The 13,925-nt window shown below is 37.7% G+C and overlaps 4 protein-coding genes across 5 annotated transcripts; 2 read left to right on the plus strand and 2 right to left on the minus strand.

Annotated features, from left to right (window-relative positions):
• Window positions 1–45: 45 nt before the first annotated feature.
• On the minus strand, window positions 46–3,997 carry LOC17899968 (oxysterol-binding protein-related protein 1D). Its single transcript, XM_006303091.2, has 8 exons — window positions 3,045–3,997; window positions 2,424–2,777; window positions 2,245–2,329; window positions 1,651–2,111; window positions 1,422–1,577; window positions 953–1,261; window positions 534–878; window positions 46–421 (listed from the first exon to the last, which is right to left on the minus strand). The coding sequence occupies exons 1-8, from the start codon at window positions 3,609–3,611 to the stop codon at window positions 233–235; spliced, it is 2,466 nt and encodes an 821-aa protein (XP_006303153.1). The 5' UTR covers window positions 3,612–3,997; the 3' UTR covers window positions 46–232.
• Window positions 3,998–5,213: 1,216 nt separating this feature from the next.
• On the plus strand, window positions 5,214–8,657 carry LOC17900641 (actin-related protein 3). The gene is made up of 9 exons (XM_006307531.2): window positions 5,214–5,619; window positions 5,738–6,197; window positions 6,528–6,674; window positions 6,939–7,031; window positions 7,182–7,301; window positions 7,676–7,786; window positions 7,865–7,990; window positions 8,079–8,177; window positions 8,357–8,657. The coding sequence occupies exons 1-9, from the start codon at window positions 5,573–5,575 to the stop codon at window positions 8,435–8,437; spliced, it is 1,284 nt and encodes a 427-aa protein (XP_006307593.1). The 5' UTR covers window positions 5,214–5,572; the 3' UTR covers window positions 8,438–8,657.
• Window positions 8,658–8,785: 128 nt separating this feature from the next.
• LOC17899103 (cleavage and polyadenylation specificity factor subunit 6) lies at window positions 8,786–11,590 on the plus strand. Of its 2 annotated transcripts, none has more exons than XM_023789074.1 (2): window positions 8,786–9,024; window positions 9,642–11,590. In XM_023789074.1, the coding sequence occupies exon 2, from the start codon at window positions 9,657–9,659 to the stop codon at window positions 11,385–11,387; it is 1,731 nt and encodes a 576-aa protein (XP_023644842.1). In that variant the 5' UTR covers window positions 8,786–9,024; window positions 9,642–9,656; the 3' UTR covers window positions 11,388–11,590. The 2 variants fall into 2 exon arrangements, with proteins under 2 accessions (XP_023644842.1, XP_006307110.1); XM_006307048.2 differs by having other exon boundaries at window positions 8,786–9,014.
• Window positions 11,591–11,652: 62 nt separating this feature from the next.
• LOC17897424 lies at window positions 11,653–13,747 on the minus strand. Its single transcript, XM_023789075.1, has 5 exons — window positions 13,365–13,747; window positions 12,841–13,003; window positions 12,640–12,706; window positions 12,153–12,393; window positions 11,653–12,060 (listed from the first exon to the last, which is right to left on the minus strand). Exons 1-5 carry the CDS (start codon window positions 13,469–13,471, stop codon window positions 11,844–11,846), a joined length of 795 nt encoding a protein of 264 aa, XP_023644843.1. The 5' UTR covers window positions 13,472–13,747; the 3' UTR covers window positions 11,653–11,843.
• Between the last annotated feature and the right edge of the window lie 178 nt (window positions 13,748–13,925).

Consider the following 13,925-nt stretch of genomic DNA (forward strand, 5'->3'; position numbering starts at 1 on the left):
TTGGATACTTGTTGGTTTTTACCACCAAAATGTAAAACGGAACCCTAAGGAAAAAAGTTCATTCATTTCCAATAATAAGTCTCTTTGACATCTACAGATACACACACACACCAACAAAGGTTCCGGCCAAATTTTCACAGAAGCACAATGAGGGAATGGTGAAGATCTTTCTATATGTATTAAATTATCATCAGAGCAACAAAAAAACAAAAGAACATGTGATGATTGATGATTAAAGAAAGGTAGATGAAGATGAAGATGATAGCGTGTTACGCTGTTGCTGCTTCTTGAAAATGTCAGTGATTCTATCCCAATTTTTCTTCTCTCTTGCTTCCCAGTAACCTCCCAGATACCGATAATTCCCTTCTTCATCCTTCTCAAACCATCTCGGTTTCCATCCTTTCTCCTGCAGCCTCCTTGCCTGCAACACACAAACGTTACACTCTTCTACATTCAGTCATATGCTACTTACCATGGTAATGCACAATTACGTATATAGTCAAGATTAACAAATTTTCTTATAGATTTTGTACCTGTCTCTGTAACTGTTCCAGTCTCAGTTTCTCGGCATTTGCTGACTCATATTCACCGTTTTCTAAGTGTCTTTGGTCTGGTCTCAGTCTTGAATCTGTTGGAGGCAATTTGTCTAACATCCCAGGAGTTATCTCATTGAGAGAGATTGCAAAGGGGGAGAGATTGTATCTTGTTTTTGTAGGAGATTTGTCTCTTTCCCACAGTAATACCGCTTCTGTCATTGGATCATATCCTTTTGGTTTTGTTGTCGGATCTCCCAATACATAGTACATTGCTTCATCCCATTTGCCTATCAGTATAGCTACTTTCTCCCCGGTTCTGTTGTCTTGCACAAACCCATGAACCTGCATTACCAAATTCCATTAAAGGCCGGTTCATACTGCAGAAAAAGAAAACAAAAAAAAAATCATTCTACTACCTGACGAGGGTTTCGATCTATGACTGACTGCTCTTTGAATTTTAACCGGCAGGAATAATTCGCACCACCTTTGATCCGCATGGTTCCATAATGGTCGCAATAAAGTTTACCAAGGATGATGTTGTATATGGAAGTGGTAACCTTGCTCCATTGATATATCTCACCATCATCAAATCTTAATGTCAAGACACCCACTGGGTCAAGCTGGATTGACCGTCCCCAAAATTTTCCTTTGATATTTGAGTCTCCCCAGAAATTCCAACCTTGTCCTTCACAATGGCAAGCAACAATCATAGGATGATGACTCACCTGATTAAGAGAATTATGTTGGCAGAAAACGTGAGAGGTTGATATTATATATGTTCAATAGATTTTAAAAGATAATCTATTCTAACATTTTTTTTCACATTTCATGCATGATTTTCTAATACAACTCTTGTAGTAAAAAGAGGCAAATGCGTTGACTTGCCTTCTCAGAGAAGAAACGAAGTCCTTTATCTGGATAATCAGCTTCATAGGTCTCACCAAGTAGAGGATTAAAAGGTTTGCATTGCCTGCCTTCCGTGGATGCATAGCCAGATACAGCAAACGCTGCAATGTTTAGAATCCTCATCAACTCATTACCCTGAAATGAGTAAAGACTGTTAGGCCAGCAATATATTGTTATGGGCATTTTGAAATAGGCTGAATGGCCTGACCTGCTTCCCCCACTCAAGTGCTCTGTCTATCAAGTATGAGTACTCCAAATCTTCAAAGCACTTCTGCAGAGAAGAGAGTGGTTCATTAAAATATACGGGTAGACAAACTCCAGACAAGTCTTTGCCAATGTTTTCTTTGATGATTGACCACAATCCAACTGGCTTTTCTTTCTCTTTTGGCTCTGGTAAATTATCCCTTCTTCTGACATATGGATACTGCGGAATCCTAACTGGAACTTGCAATCGATCAGAAAAGAAGGGGTCTTTATCGTATATAGATCCATTTCCTTCAGCTTCTCTGCTACGATAAGAAGCACTTCTCAATGCGTCGGCTGATAGGATATCATTTGTGTCAAAGAAAGCTACATCATCTTCATCAGATTCAACATCTGCTCCATCCTGACTTTCATTGTCTGCCTCAGAATCGCTAACAGATACTTCTGACATGACTGAATAGAAATCTGTTGGAGAACAATCATGTTAGAACGTAAAACTGTCTCAACTGAGTCAAGGAAGAACTTACCATCAGTGAGACTTACAATTCCATATATAAATTAAAACTTGCAGTTGCATAAATGATGTAATGTAACTAACCACTAAATCGTCTTCCCTGTCCACAGCAAGAGTCATGCTCCTTTGTTTCATCAACAACAGTAGTTTCCAGCTCTATTTTCTCTGACTGCAAAATGATTTTTAGAAAACGACATCAATTATTCTACTTCCAAGCTGAAAATCTATATACCAAGTGAAGCAGACGACAAACAGGAACATACCTCTAACTGTCTCAGTGTATCCAGTAGTATAACGTGTTTATGTGTGAGAACCTTCAACCGGTTCTGCAGCACAGAAACTTCTGAAAGCATAATGGCTTCACAATCTTTTACTATTGACTCACCGATGCCTTCCTGCAGTAACTTTTCACGCAACTTCTCGGTAGAAACAACCGCATCTTCTGAGGGTAGGATGTCACCACTGGCCACTCTAGGAAAAAGATCCTTGGCCACCTGCAAAGCTTCTACCCAGACTGCTCTATTTTCTCTCGATACACAACGTAAATGAAGTGTCTTAGTACCAGTAAATATTGCAAGCCTTTTGTCATCAGACTTGCTTGCACGAATCGAAGAAACCTACAATAAAGCACTACAACAAACTCAGCTACCAGTCAAATGGAATGCAGAGTAAACCCTAGTCCCCAAATAATTTTCATGCAACATCAAAGCACAAACAAACAGTATTCAATGAGTTGGACTAAAATGAAGATCTATCTTTTACATAGTAGTATTCAAATTTCCAATAGCAAATGCAGCAAAAGGCAAATCATAAAATATCAACAATTCCCTTAGCTCCATAACTAGAAAGCAAAAACAAATATCAAGAAGGTATGGTTAAAAGACCTTCAAATGTATTTCTCCAAATGGTTTACAAGGCCTTGAAGCAGCTGCAGAAGCTCCAAGCCGGTTGCTACTGCCACAGCTAGCTTTCCTAATGTACCTAACAGATTCCTCACCGATGACCCTAACGCCCTTCTCTCTAGACGGATTCATCACGATCTTATCAGGTCCATGGATCTTATAATACGACAAAACACCATCCTCGAGCTCAAACCATCTAGCTCTCCAGCCTTTCCCATAGTTAACCCACTTATACATGATCCCAGCAACCCCAGCTCCAGCACCGACGCCATTCCCGAAGAAGAAACTTCCTTTAGAAGAAGAAGAAGCATCCTTCGCCTCGAGATTCACGTCGTCGACGACTTCGGAAGAGAGCCTCTCAAGCTGATCTTGGCTGATCCAAGAAGCCTGAGTCGAAAACGACGGCTTAGAAGCATGGTTACTACCCGATTTCGCAGCAGAAAAAGCTTCAAACCCTAACTGAGACTGATGATTCGTCGATGATTTGGCTACCACAGGGTTAGTCCGGTCATCAATCGAAACCGGAGCAATGCAGCAAAGAGGATTCATACTCTCTCACAACAATCAAATCAAAACAACATTGGTTCAACAAAAAAAGCTCCTACGAATCGAACATTGAAGCCAGATCCTTCAGGAAAAAAACATAAAACAGCGATCAAGCTCCAGCTGAAGAAACGAGATCCGGTGATGCGGATCGAAGAATCTATAACTAGAAAAAGGAAGAGCAGAAAGAGAGAGAGAGAGCAATGAAGGTGAAGACGAAGAGGAGGACGAGGAGAGAGGTATAATGGAGATTGTCAGAAGAGGAGGAGGGCTCACAGATCCAATTTAAGGCAGTGGTCAGTAATTTTTTGTGTTTGTGCAGTGTGCAGACAGTGCAAAGGGAGAAAGAGAGAGAGAGAAGAGAGAGAAGAGAGAGAAGAGGGAGCATCTCTCTGAATCGTTTAAAATCATGAAGAAAAAAAAAAGGTAATTATTAAATTACTATTAATGCTCTGAGTCAACATAATTGTGTTTATCTATGGACCAATGCCTAGTCGAGTATATTTTACCTATCTCATAAATTATTTGAAACTAAACAAAAAAAATTACCAAATGGTACTTGTCTTTTTTAAAATATATATATTTTAATTATTGTTGGTCTCAGTAACCAAAATATTCGTACCAATTGATGTTTTATTCTATGGGAGATGGAAATTGGAAGAAAAAAGAAAACAAAGAAGGTGTCAGTGAAAATATGTGGTATATTTTTGAATGGAATAATGAATACAGAGAACTTTTAAAAATAAAATAAAAGTACAACAAAGGCTATATGGATCCCTATTACTGTATCTCTATGTGGGTCTAATCATATAGACCGTTAATATTTATTACACAAAATTCTGATTTTTCTACCGACATTTAATTTTTATACAAAGGTTGCTAATGAAATTATTCATATAGGGACAATTTTATTCAGTTTTTATTTTTTGAAATTATTTCAGAGCATGGATTCATACCGTAGAAAAACTTTTGATTTTCCAGTATCTATTTAACTATCTAATCAAGATTATAGAAAATTAATTGGATTTATACCGTAGAAAATATGTGTAACCACATTTATAACCACATTTTTTTTGATGACTAGGAACCATTTTAGTTCTCTTACGTGATTAAACTATAACAATTCAATCGAAAGTTCTCAATGGGTTTTGCTGGTAGTTCAAACGTCGTTTGTCACTTGAGCTCTAAGATTGTTTTCGTCTTATTTGTGACTTTTACACATCCTTAATCAATAGGATTAACGCGTAATTATAAAACTCTTATGTGTGCATGAAATAGTATCTCTCATATTATTGAGTCAAAAAAAAAAAATTGTAATCAGTCCATATTTTGATTTTCTTCTTTTACAAATATTATAATTTATGTGGAATCAAACTCAAAGTTACGTAACATATTATTGTATCAACCTTTTAGTTCGGTGTTGGTTTTTTTTTAGCGTATATTGTCATCAGCATGGTTCAATTTTAATTCGAACTTGTTTGGTTTTCAACTCAGACTTGGTTATTGAGTCGGTTTGGTTCAGTTAAACCGAGTTCACTGCCAATACATGATAAAGAGGACGAAGCCAAAATTTAAAACAGTGAACCATTTTGTTTTTTCTATTTTGAAAAAATAAAATCTCAGACGATAAAGTACAAATCGACGACGGCGACTTTGTCTATGATCTGAGGTTCCGCTGAATTTCACACGAAATCTCTCCGATTATAATTTTCTCTCCCCCTACATTGTTTCTCTTAGCCTACGAGTGAGAACATTATACGTGTTATAGCTTGTCGTAAACTCAACTTCCGTTGATCGGAAGGAGAGAGAAGAAGCAAGCTCAGGTTCGATCGGGGAGAAATTTTCTAGGGTTTATATTGTTTCAAGGGTAGAGATAATTCGATCTTTAATTGGATCCACAGTCACAGATCCTTCACCGTCTAGTGAGCTGTTTTTGGCTTTAGAGATCGACGGCGTAGTCTCATCTAATGGATCCGACTTCTCGACCTGCTGTTGTCATCGACAATGGAACTGGGTACATTCAATTATATACGTTTTTATGCGCTCAACGTGTTTGATGAAATGCTGCATCCAGATCTTCTTCTTTTCTAGATTCATTTGTGTTTATTTATGCGTGTGTCTGTGTGTTGCAGGTATACGAAAATGGGATTCGCGGGTAACGTAGAGCCGTGTTTTATTCTACCAACAGTAGTTGCTGTTAACGAGTCGTTTTTGAATCAATCCAAGACTTCTTCTAAGGCAACTTGGCAAACCCAACACAATGCCGGAGTTGCTGCGGATCTGGATTTCTATATCGGAGATGAAGCCCTCGCGAAATCGCGGTCTAGTAGTACGCATAATCTTCATTATCCAATTGAGCATGGTCAAGTTGAGGATTGGGATGCTATGGAAAGATATTGGCAGCAGTGTATATTCAATTATTTGAGATGTGATCCAGAGGATCATTATTTTCTTCTTACTGAAAGTCCTCTTACTCCTCCTGAAAGTAGAGAATACACTGGAGAAATTTTGTTTGAGACTTTCAATGTTCCCGGGCTTTACATTGCTGTCAATTCAGTTCTTGCACTTGCTGCTGGGTACACAACATCAAAGGTATGCCGCACATTTCTTTTCTCTCTGAGTGTTTAAGTTGTTTGCTGGGGTAAGATGTGTATTAGACTACCTGCTGTTAAGTTTTCCTGTTCACTGTATGAATCTTTGAATTCGAGGTGCTGGACAGTGTGTTTGGTTTCCATGTAGACAATACTTCAAGGATTATACTCTATTTCAGTTGAGTTGCAAAAATATGTTAGTGTAACTCCTCTGATATTTGGCAATTTCTTAGCTTTATGGGATTTGGCAAACATTAAACATGCTCTCTTTTGTTTTATATATTCTATCCGCTTATGCTCGCCTCTTAATTTGACTTACAGTTCTTCTTAGTGTGAGATGACAGGGGTTGTAGTAGATGTTGGAGATGGGGCAACTCATGTTGTACCTGTTGCAGAAGGTTATGTTATCGGAAGCTGTATCAAGTCAATTCCAATTGCTGGAAAAGATGTCACCCTATTTATTCAGCAACTCATGCGGGTATGCTCTAATATCTTGATATAGTCTTGGTCTTCTTTTTTAGCTGGTTTTCAATATTTTTCTTTAAGTTTTAACTTTTAAGTTTTCAAAAGTACATAAGTGGTTACATGAGTAAAAACCAAGTTTTGTGATGTATGGTAGCTCGTCACCTTTTTTTCTTTACTTTTGTGCTAGATTTTGTGGTCATATACTAAGAGAGGGTATTTATTGGTTTAAGTTAACTTTTAAAAGTTCATGAACTTCTCATTTTAATGTTTACTATAGGAAAGAGGTGAGAACATACCACCAGAAGATTCATTCAATGTAGCCCGTAAAGTGAAGGAAATGTACTGCTATACTTGTTCAGACATTGTAAAGGTAATGCTTAGTGGTGAATAATTAAGTCAGATAGTATATACTCTTTTAGATAATTAATTTACTGGCGTATATGATGAAGTGAAGAACCGCTTGACATTGAATTTAGGCAGGAAAATTGATACAGATCACTGAACATTCATATGGTTGCAGGAGTTTAATAAACATGACAAAGAACCAGCAAAGTATATTAAACAATGGAAAGGTGTTAAGCCCAAAACTGGTGCACCATACACTTGCGACGTGGGATATGAACGATTCCTTGGACCCGAGGTTTGTTATCATTTTTCTGTTCTAATTCTTAGGTTGATAAGATGGCCAGGAGACCAGGGTTCTATATTGATGCATATTATAAGGAACTTCCAGTAGGATGGGTTAGTGGTATGTGAGTGAGCTGTTCATGATTTGTTATTGATTATCAGATTTCAGTACTTTGTTCGGATTACTAAACAGTGCTAATATAAAATGATACTCTATAATAAACTAAAAAATAGATAATGACTTAGGCCGATTGAGCTTACAAGGACATTGCTTGGACCCATTGGAAGCTGAGTTATATGAATGAACCGAGAGAGTAGCTGGAATGGTGTTCAAGCCCTTTTTTTTCTGCTGCTACCGATGAGTAATGTTGAGATATTGTGTTACAGGTCTTCTTTAATCCAGAGATATACAGCAATGACTTCACAACTGCTTTACCAGCTGTTATAGACAAATGTATACAGTCTGCACCAATTGACACACGAAGAGCTTTATATAAGGTCTGAAACACAAGACTGGTCAGAGTTTTAAGATAATTTCCAATCCATAGTACTGATGAATTTGTGAAATTATTTCAGAATATAGTGTTGTCTGGGGGTTCAACCATGTTCAAAGATTTCGGAAGAAGGTTACAAAGGGATCTTAAGAAGATTGTTGATGCTCGTGTTCTTGCCAACAATGCTCGTACTGGTGGTGAAATTACGGTAAAGTTTTTTGTAAGATGTTCTGCGGAAAAAACGTAAACAGATATATTTCATTGATACTAAACCAGTTTCCATTTTATAACCACAGTCTCAACCCGTGGAGGTTAATGTCGTGAGCCATCCTGTCCAGAGATTTGCAGTCTGGTTTGGAGGTTCAGTGCTTTCATCAACTCCAGAGTTTTTTGCGGTAAGTAAACAACTTCTTCCGGTTTAAAATTGCAGAAACAAGCTGTTTATGCTGTTCTTGCTGAACTGAAATTGTTTATAAGAGAAGTAGAAACCACAGGTTTAGAGAACCTCTAAATTCAAGAACAAAACTCAGGGCTTGATCGGTTTGAAACAATCAATGTCTTGTTGCTGTTGCAGAGTTGCAGAACGAAAGAGGAGTATGAGGAATATGGAGCAAGCATATGCCGTACGAATCCGGTATTCAAGGGAATGTATTGAAGCTGCTTCATAAAAATAATTCATCAGCCAATCCTGTGAATGTCTGTCTTTAAATTTTAGGGGTCATGAGTAATACACACAGTGTAATCTAGAAGTCGATTATTAATTTCAGACAAATAAAAGAAAAAATGTTTAGAAGTCAATTTTTGTATTGTCTGTGAACTTGTACACATTAAATTCCATAGAATATTCCAGATTAATTAAAGTGTTTATCCTATCCTATATTGCGTGTTTTATTTATTTGACACGAAATAAAATAACAAATCATTTTTTCTTATAAATATATCCAATATTTTGGTCTATAACATTTTGTAATAACGCATAAAAAAAACATGTAAATTAAAAAAGTTTGTTAGGACATACTGTTGACATCACGGTGAAGTCTTCTTTTTCATTTTGTTTCTTCTTCTTCTTCTTCTTTAGGATAAGAAATAAAGAAAGAACACGAAGGCGACTCTTACCTCCGATCTCATCAAAACTCTCTTTCGTTTAAGCTCTGCAGTGTAAAATAATTCCGGAGCTTGTCGGATTCTCAACTTCCGTAGACGGACGAGAGGTCGAGCAACAAGGAGTCAAAGTAAGCAAGCGTAGGTTTTTATTTCTTTTACCTTTCGATCCTCGATTTCACGAGGCGATTCTATTTCGAGGCTTTGTAAGCTTTTTAATCCATGTTCTTATTACTATCTCTTTGAAATTGTAACTTTTCTCGTAGATCTGTTTATTTCTCTTTCCGATTTTGTAAGAACCCTAATGTTATTAGATTTATAAATTTCCGAAAGGGTTAAAATTTGTGTAGCCCCTTCATTGTAAATCACACTTATGTATGTAATTTGATCTCTTCCATATGTATTATATGAAATCTTGTATCACCCTTGTTCAAATTGAGCTAGATCCCAAATTCCAGATCTGTAACTCGTAAGCTAAAGTTCTTGTTTTTTTTTTCTTTTTATAATCCTGACTTGTAGATAAGATGTAATTGTACACAGACACATGTATACTTTGATTGATGTTCATCAATGGCTTGTAAAGAGTCTCAGCCTAATTGGAATAGGCAGACTTGTAATTTCTGTGAAAGAATGTATTATTTTGAAGTTCTTCATGTAAAAAAACAGGCGAGGGAGGTTCTATAGTAGGATGTTGTTTGTAATTTTCTGTGAAAGGATGTATTGTATACGTTTTTAATCTTCTTGTATTTTCTGGCCAGTTTGTATAAAATCCAATGACTGAAGAAAACATTGACTATGGAGGTAATCAGAAGATACTACATCAAGGAAGCGGAACTATACCTGCGCTAGCGGATGAAGAACTCATGGGAGACGATGATGAGTACGATGATCTGTATAGCGATGTTAATGTTGGTGAGAGTTTCTACCAAGCTCATAATCCACCTCAACCACCAGCTCAAGTAGGTGGTACAGGTACTGCAAGTCTTCAAGCTCAGAATACTAGTGTTGCTGCTGAACCGAGAATGGGAATTGTATCTGGAGGTACTGTTGAAGGGAAGTATCGAAATGATGGGGGGCATAATGGAATCAATGGACCAGACTCAAGATCAGATGTTTATGCACAAGCATCTTCTTTCGGAGCTAAAGGGTTGAATATTGATATCCAATCTAACAAAATAGTTCAACAAGGATCAACATCTATTGTGTTAAACAACCATGGATTCCCAGGGAATCCGGTAAATGTGCCTGAACTGCCTGTGCATAACTCCTATGGTGCTGCTCCCCAAGGAGCTCAGCAGATTCCTGTTAGCCAGATGCATGTAAATCCGAATGCAATGGTGAACAAAAGCCCTACACAGTCATTTGTTGTGGACAATGGAAACACCATGCTTTTCGTTGGAGAGTTACACTGGTGGACGACAGATGCGGAGATTGAGAGTGTTCTTTCACAGTATGGAAGAGTCAAAGAGATCAAGTTTTTCGATGAGAGAGTTAGTGGCAAATCTAAAGGGTATTGCCAGGTTGAATTTTATGATTCAGCGGCTGCAGCCTCTTGCAAAGAAGGAATGAATGGTTACATTTTCAATGGTAAAGCATGTGTTGTTGCCTTTGCTTCTCCTGAAACACTGAAGCAGATGGGAGCTAATTTCACTGGGAGGAACCAAGGACAAAACCAAATTCAAAACAGAAGGCCTCTGAATGAGGGAATGGGAAGAGGTAATAACAATAACAACAACAACAATATGAATACACAAAACGGAGATGGTGGAAGAAACTATGGGAGAGGTGGATTTGCGCGTGGTGGCCAAGGAATGGGCAATCGTGGAGGTTGGGGTGGTGCTATGAGAGGTAGAGGGGTAAACAACATGGCTAGTGGTTCTGGTGCTGGACCGTATGGGCCTGGACTAGCTGGTCCTGCATTTGGTGGTATGATGCATCCACAGGGTATGATGGGAGCTGGTGGGTTTGATCCAACGTTCATGGGTCGGGGTGGTGGTTATGGAGGGTATTCAGGTCTTGCTTACCCTGGGATGCCTCATTCTTATCCTGGTGTTAATGCGATGGGAATGGTTGGGATTGCTCCTCATGTCAATCCCGCCTTTTTTGGCACAGGAATGGGAACAATGGGTAACTCAGGGATGAATGGAGTTCATGCAGCTGCGATGTGGAGCGAGGCTAATGGAGGTGGTGGTGAAGAGGGTGGTTCTGAATATGGTGGGTATGAAGATGAAACCCAAGAGAAAGAAGAAAAGCCATCACGAGATAAGGAACGGGCTACCACAGAACGTGACTGGTCTGAGAACAGTGGTGATAGGAGACACAAGAGTCATCGTGAAGAGAAAGATAGTCACCGTGAGTATAAGCAGCAGAGAGACCGTGATTCTGATGAGTTCGATAGAGGACAATCTAGTATGAAATCTCGAAGCAGATCAAGAATGGCAGACGATGATCATAGGTCCAGGTCAAGAGATGCAGACTATGGAAAGAGGAGACGAGGCGACTGAGAAAGAACCTCTCATGTACTTGTCTCTCGCTGCATCTAAACAATGCCATTTTTAAGTTATTCTGCCTACTAAATCTATCTCTTTATATCATCAAATACTCGATACAATGTTTCTCTACACTTATTTTACTAATAGTCAGTCTTTGGAGACGAGCATATATATGTAAACTATGTTTTGTTTTATTGATGGTTCTTCATTTGTTATTGTGATTCATTATTGATTCAAGATTGACGGTTGGTTAAGAGGGAGAAGATGAAAAGTGATCTTTATTGGAAATCTTTATTCTTTATTCTCTGCTGCATTCAAGCTTCTTGTCACATATCACAATTATAAAGCATGTAAAAGCTGAGCGCTTTGGCATTTGCATCAAATCATCCAAAAGCCTTAACACAGTTTTACACTCTATACAATACATTTACTTTCTAAAAATCTGTACAAAGTTTGCTTGTCCAGACTCTATAGCAGATTTGAGTACTCGTAATAAACCAAGAAGAGAGCTTCTGGGTAATCCTTGGGAAGGCTATTGATGTAGAGATAAAATCTGAACAAATCTTCCCTTGAAGCCGTCCTTGCATCCACCACGTCGTTATCACCCGCAAGCACCCACAAGTCCTCTGAGTTTACTCTCTTCATGCTGCCACGACAAAACGGGCATGACTGAGACTTCAAGTTCCTGCAGATTTGAGGATCAATGGGAGATTTAGTAAACGAAAGCTCCTTCATCAAGTCAAAAAGGTCTTAAAACTAAAGTGTGTGTGTGTGTACCAATTGCGGTAGCATTTGATGCACATAGAATGACAGCAATTGGGTAACACCATCTTGGTACAAGTTTCTAAACAGATTCCGCATTCTTCTTCACGCTCTAACCCAGCACTGGTGAATCTACTACTGCGAGCCTCTTTAGTTATCTTCTTGCTGAGTCTTTTAAGGTCAAACCCGATGTCTGCGGATTGCAACTCATCTAAGTTGCTGCTGTGCAATAGCTGAAGTGATGGTAATATCACACCTTCAAAAGACAAGAGATTAGGTCCATATATGAAGACACAAAAAAAAAAAAAAAATCCACAAAAAGACTCATATAAACAAACATTCAACAGCGTTTCCATTTTATATGCCCCCAATGAAACTGATCATGTTAAGTAACTGAAAATGAGAAACCTTTTAGAAAGAAGGGCCAAGTCCACCAAAAGCTTAAGCCAAAAACATGAACATTATAACATAAAACGTGATCAATGGTTACAGGTTTGCTTACCATAGAACTCACTAATAGTTGCTTTCCTTCCATGCGTGGTAAGCTTAGGTTGTCCATCAGACTGGACCTATACAAGCAAAAAATAACAACAAAGTGAAAAAAAATCAGTCACCAAAGAAGAAGAAAAAGCTTACACTCAGACATTCAAAAGCCCTAATAAAAGAAGACAAAATGAGTTCAAAGTAGGCATTAAAAACTAACCTTGTAGACAAGAACATGAAAGAGGTTTAGGTAGCGAGGAATAAGACATGAGCAAGAAAGATCAATCCACTGAAGCAAGATGAGTAATAAAGAAGCAAAGTTGCTATGAACCAGTTTCATCTGAAGTCGCACATTGTTCTTCCCCATTGGAATAGCTTCTGCCCTGGAGAGATAATAAGCTCAAAGTTCTCAGACACAATTCATCGAACACAATATATGCAATAACTAGTTTAGTGACCTTGGACGAAGAAAATATCAAACCAACACAACAAATTTCCAGAATTCCCCATTTGAGAAAGCTAAAATCTTCAAACATAGCTATTATAAAACCAAACCAAAAAAGTTATCGAAGTTTCCTAAAATAACCCAATTTTGATATAGAAGAGAAAGAGAGAGATTACACACACAAAAACCTAATCATGAGCTGGGTTTTACAAAATTTCACCTAACTAATAGCTCAACTAATCAAAACAACAACAAAAAAAAGTCTGAAACTTTAGGAGAAACCCAGAAAAGGGACTTACAAAGAATTAGCGTGTTGAACATCAGCTTCCAAAATCTTCAAAGATTCATAGTACGAAGACGAAGATGACGATGAAGAAGATGAAGATATTGCCAACTGATTATACATATCTCTCTCTCTCTCTCTCTAAGATTACAACAAAGAGGAAACCGATTGAAGAAAAATAAACCCAGAAGATATAAAGACAGGGAAAGAGGAATAAGAAGGAAGAAGATGCTAAAAGTAAAGAAGGGATTGATTGGTCTAATTGATCGGAAAAAGGCAAGAACCTAAAAGACAAAAGACAGAAGCTATAAACACACACCGTAATAACAAAGAACACAAGTCTCACTTCTTCTTCTCTCTCTCTCTCTTTGCTTTTTTGTTTTGCCTTTTTGATTCTTTGTTTCACGGTTGCTGCTTTATTTAAATATATAAATATTAATCATATTGTTGTGGTTTTGAAGAAGAAGAAGAAGAATCATTCGTATTCTTTCTTACTTAATTACAACAATTAATGGTATGTACTTAATTAATTATTAAAACATTGAGTTGAGATGGCTTTTTGTATGTGAATGAATAT

This window comes from Capsella rubella, unplaced genomic scaffold, assembly GCF_000375325.1.
Source record: "Capsella rubella cultivar Monte Gargano unplaced genomic scaffold, Caprub1_0 scaffold_1, whole genome shotgun sequence".
Classification (NCBI taxonomy): Eukaryota; Viridiplantae; Streptophyta; class Magnoliopsida; order Brassicales; family Brassicaceae; genus Capsella; species Capsella rubella.